At 32.9% G+C, this 2253-nt stretch overlaps 1 protein-coding gene across 1 annotated transcript; it reads left to right on the forward strand.

The window, feature by feature from the left end:
• The first annotated feature begins 1297 nt into the window (after nucleotides 1-1297).
• On the forward strand, nucleotides 1298-2051 carry LOC134257471 (complement C1q tumor necrosis factor-related protein 3-like). Its single transcript, XM_062740084.1, has one exon. It carries the CDS (start codon nucleotides 1390-1392, stop codon nucleotides 1741-1743), a length of 354 nt encoding a protein of 117 aa, XP_062596068.1. The 5' UTR covers nucleotides 1298-1389; the 3' UTR covers nucleotides 1744-2051.
• The last annotated feature ends 202 nt before the right edge of the window (nucleotides 2052-2253 follow it).

A 2253-nucleotide genomic window follows, 5' to 3' on the forward strand; every position in this document is an offset into this window, starting at 1 on the left:
AATGAGTAAATAAATGGTTTCAAATTGACAAATACTTGTAACTTACACGTGCAATCAAATTGCAGTGGGGGCCTCAAATCGTACGCTACAAAAGGGGACATTTTTTGGAGACAGTACAAGTTTGATGGATCCGAAGAAGAAATGAGCATAAAAACAAACAGAAAAAAGTATCCAAAGTCTTTTACAAAATACACACAGGGTACATTCACGTCCTTCCGACATGTTGAAAAGTTACTTGACAATCAAGTTGTCTAAAAATAGATGGCAAAAATTCCATTCTTGTGCGCATGCTTCTGAGAGGAATTAGTTATTTTTTTTTATTCATTGAACATTCATGTGTAAATATTCAATAGATAAAAAAATTGCTCACCTCTTGCTTATCATTTAAAATCAGCCATATAGCATCGTTTTTGAATGGGCAGCCAGAGAATACTTTAGGGCTTACCTGAAAATTTTGACATGCCAGAAAAAAAGAAAAATTGCCCAACTTTTTTGCGATTTGAATTGCGAATTGAAAGATGTAAAAATTTATTCAATTTCAAATGTTCTTTCATAAGACTTAGCTTTTTATATACCATCATCCACTAGTCGTATAGGGTATTTACGTTTCACAAGAAAAGATTTTGATTCCTCTAGTCCCAAATCCCTTGTACTTTCATCACTTACTATGGTGCAAACTCTTCTTGCCAGTTTATATGGTATCGCTCTCTTAGTATGGTTTGGATTACATGATCCGAAGTGTAAATACTGATGTATATCGGTGGCTTTGTAATATATATCAGTAGTTATCTTTGTGTTCTTTTTCTCCACCAACATATCAACACTGAGAGCTCGGATAAGAGTCCACAAACAGCATTTTAATAACCCACAATACAGACAAATTAAACTTAGTGAACATTTAGATATATGCGGGAAGAGACAATTTACCGTTTTCCCGTTCTATAAATTGTCTGGAAACCAAATCAAACGAAAAGAAAAGAAAAAGAAAAACATTTTATTTCTACTTTAAAACCAAAGCATTGTTTGACTTTCCCGTGAAAACTGCTGGGAGAATTACGTCACAGAGACTTATTACGTTCCGCTTATTATGACGTCATAGTAGGCATTACTATGTGACAGTTAAAAACTTGATTGTAAAGCATCTGAAGATTTTTAAATAAAAGCACTAATGCTCTACTTTGTTGTCTTCGTATAATCAGGGTCTTATGTATCTGTACGTCCAGTTGTCTTCCCAGGGGAATACCTTGTCTGGGGGACATCTGTTTAAGATTAATAAAAATATCTTCAATTCAGAGAGTACTCTTTCTTTTTCATTATTTCTATATGTTGGATAATATATAAACTTTTTAATTAATATCTGTAGGAAAGAAGATAAGTTTTTCTGCCTCAATGACGTCCTCCGATTCTTCATGGAACAGTGGAACGATGGTGTTTCCTTCTGTCATAACCAATGAAGGAAATGGATACAACCCAAGTACCGGAATATTTACTGCCCCTATCGGTGGAACGTACGTCTTCTTCGTGAATGTTCAGAGTTATGGTTCACAAAATATTTATGTTGACATTGTCTTGAATGGATCGACAAAGGTTAGAATTATGGCTTTCACCGGTAATTACGACGCGGGTCCCAATCTGGTGGTGCTGAATATTCAGAAGGGAGACGCAGTGTGGGTCAAATATTACTCTGGTACAGGTTACTACACTGATGGCCCACTTACCACTTTCTCTGGTTTTCTCATATAAGCATACACTATAGACCAAAACCTTTAAAATGTATTTTGTGCAGCCAATACATAGATTAATTTTTTTGCCTTTATTTGCTTAAAATTGGTTTTCATTTCAACCTAATATAACTGGTATATTTATTTTTAAAATATTTGACAGAATTTCCTCTATCCAGAAAAATAATATTGTTATTTGCTTTTAAGTGTTATTTCATTTTTATGCATTAACAATGTGTGAAAATGTTTTAAAAGACAAATATCTCTTCAAAACTACCTTGTTTATTCCAGAGATTTGAACCATAAACTATATACTCATATTACTCAATGTATTAACTATCTATATTAAGAGTGTATGTGAAATGATATTTTTCATATTCTGCAATTTCAAAAAACTTCTTCAGAAACATACCGTAAATCTGGAAATTTTTGCTGTAGATAAATTTTTAGCAAATTTGCGAGTGCATTACATTCGCAAAAATATTTTTCTTAAAAATAAATTACCATCGATAAAATGTATAAAGCAGTGGTC

This window comes from Saccostrea cucullata, unplaced genomic scaffold (assembly GCF_032062105.1).
Source record: "Saccostrea cucullata isolate Sc308-1 unplaced genomic scaffold, CSIRO_AGI_Scuc_v1 ctg16317, whole genome shotgun sequence".
Taxonomy (NCBI): Eukaryota; Metazoa; Mollusca; class Bivalvia; order Ostreida; family Ostreidae; genus Saccostrea; species Saccostrea cuccullata.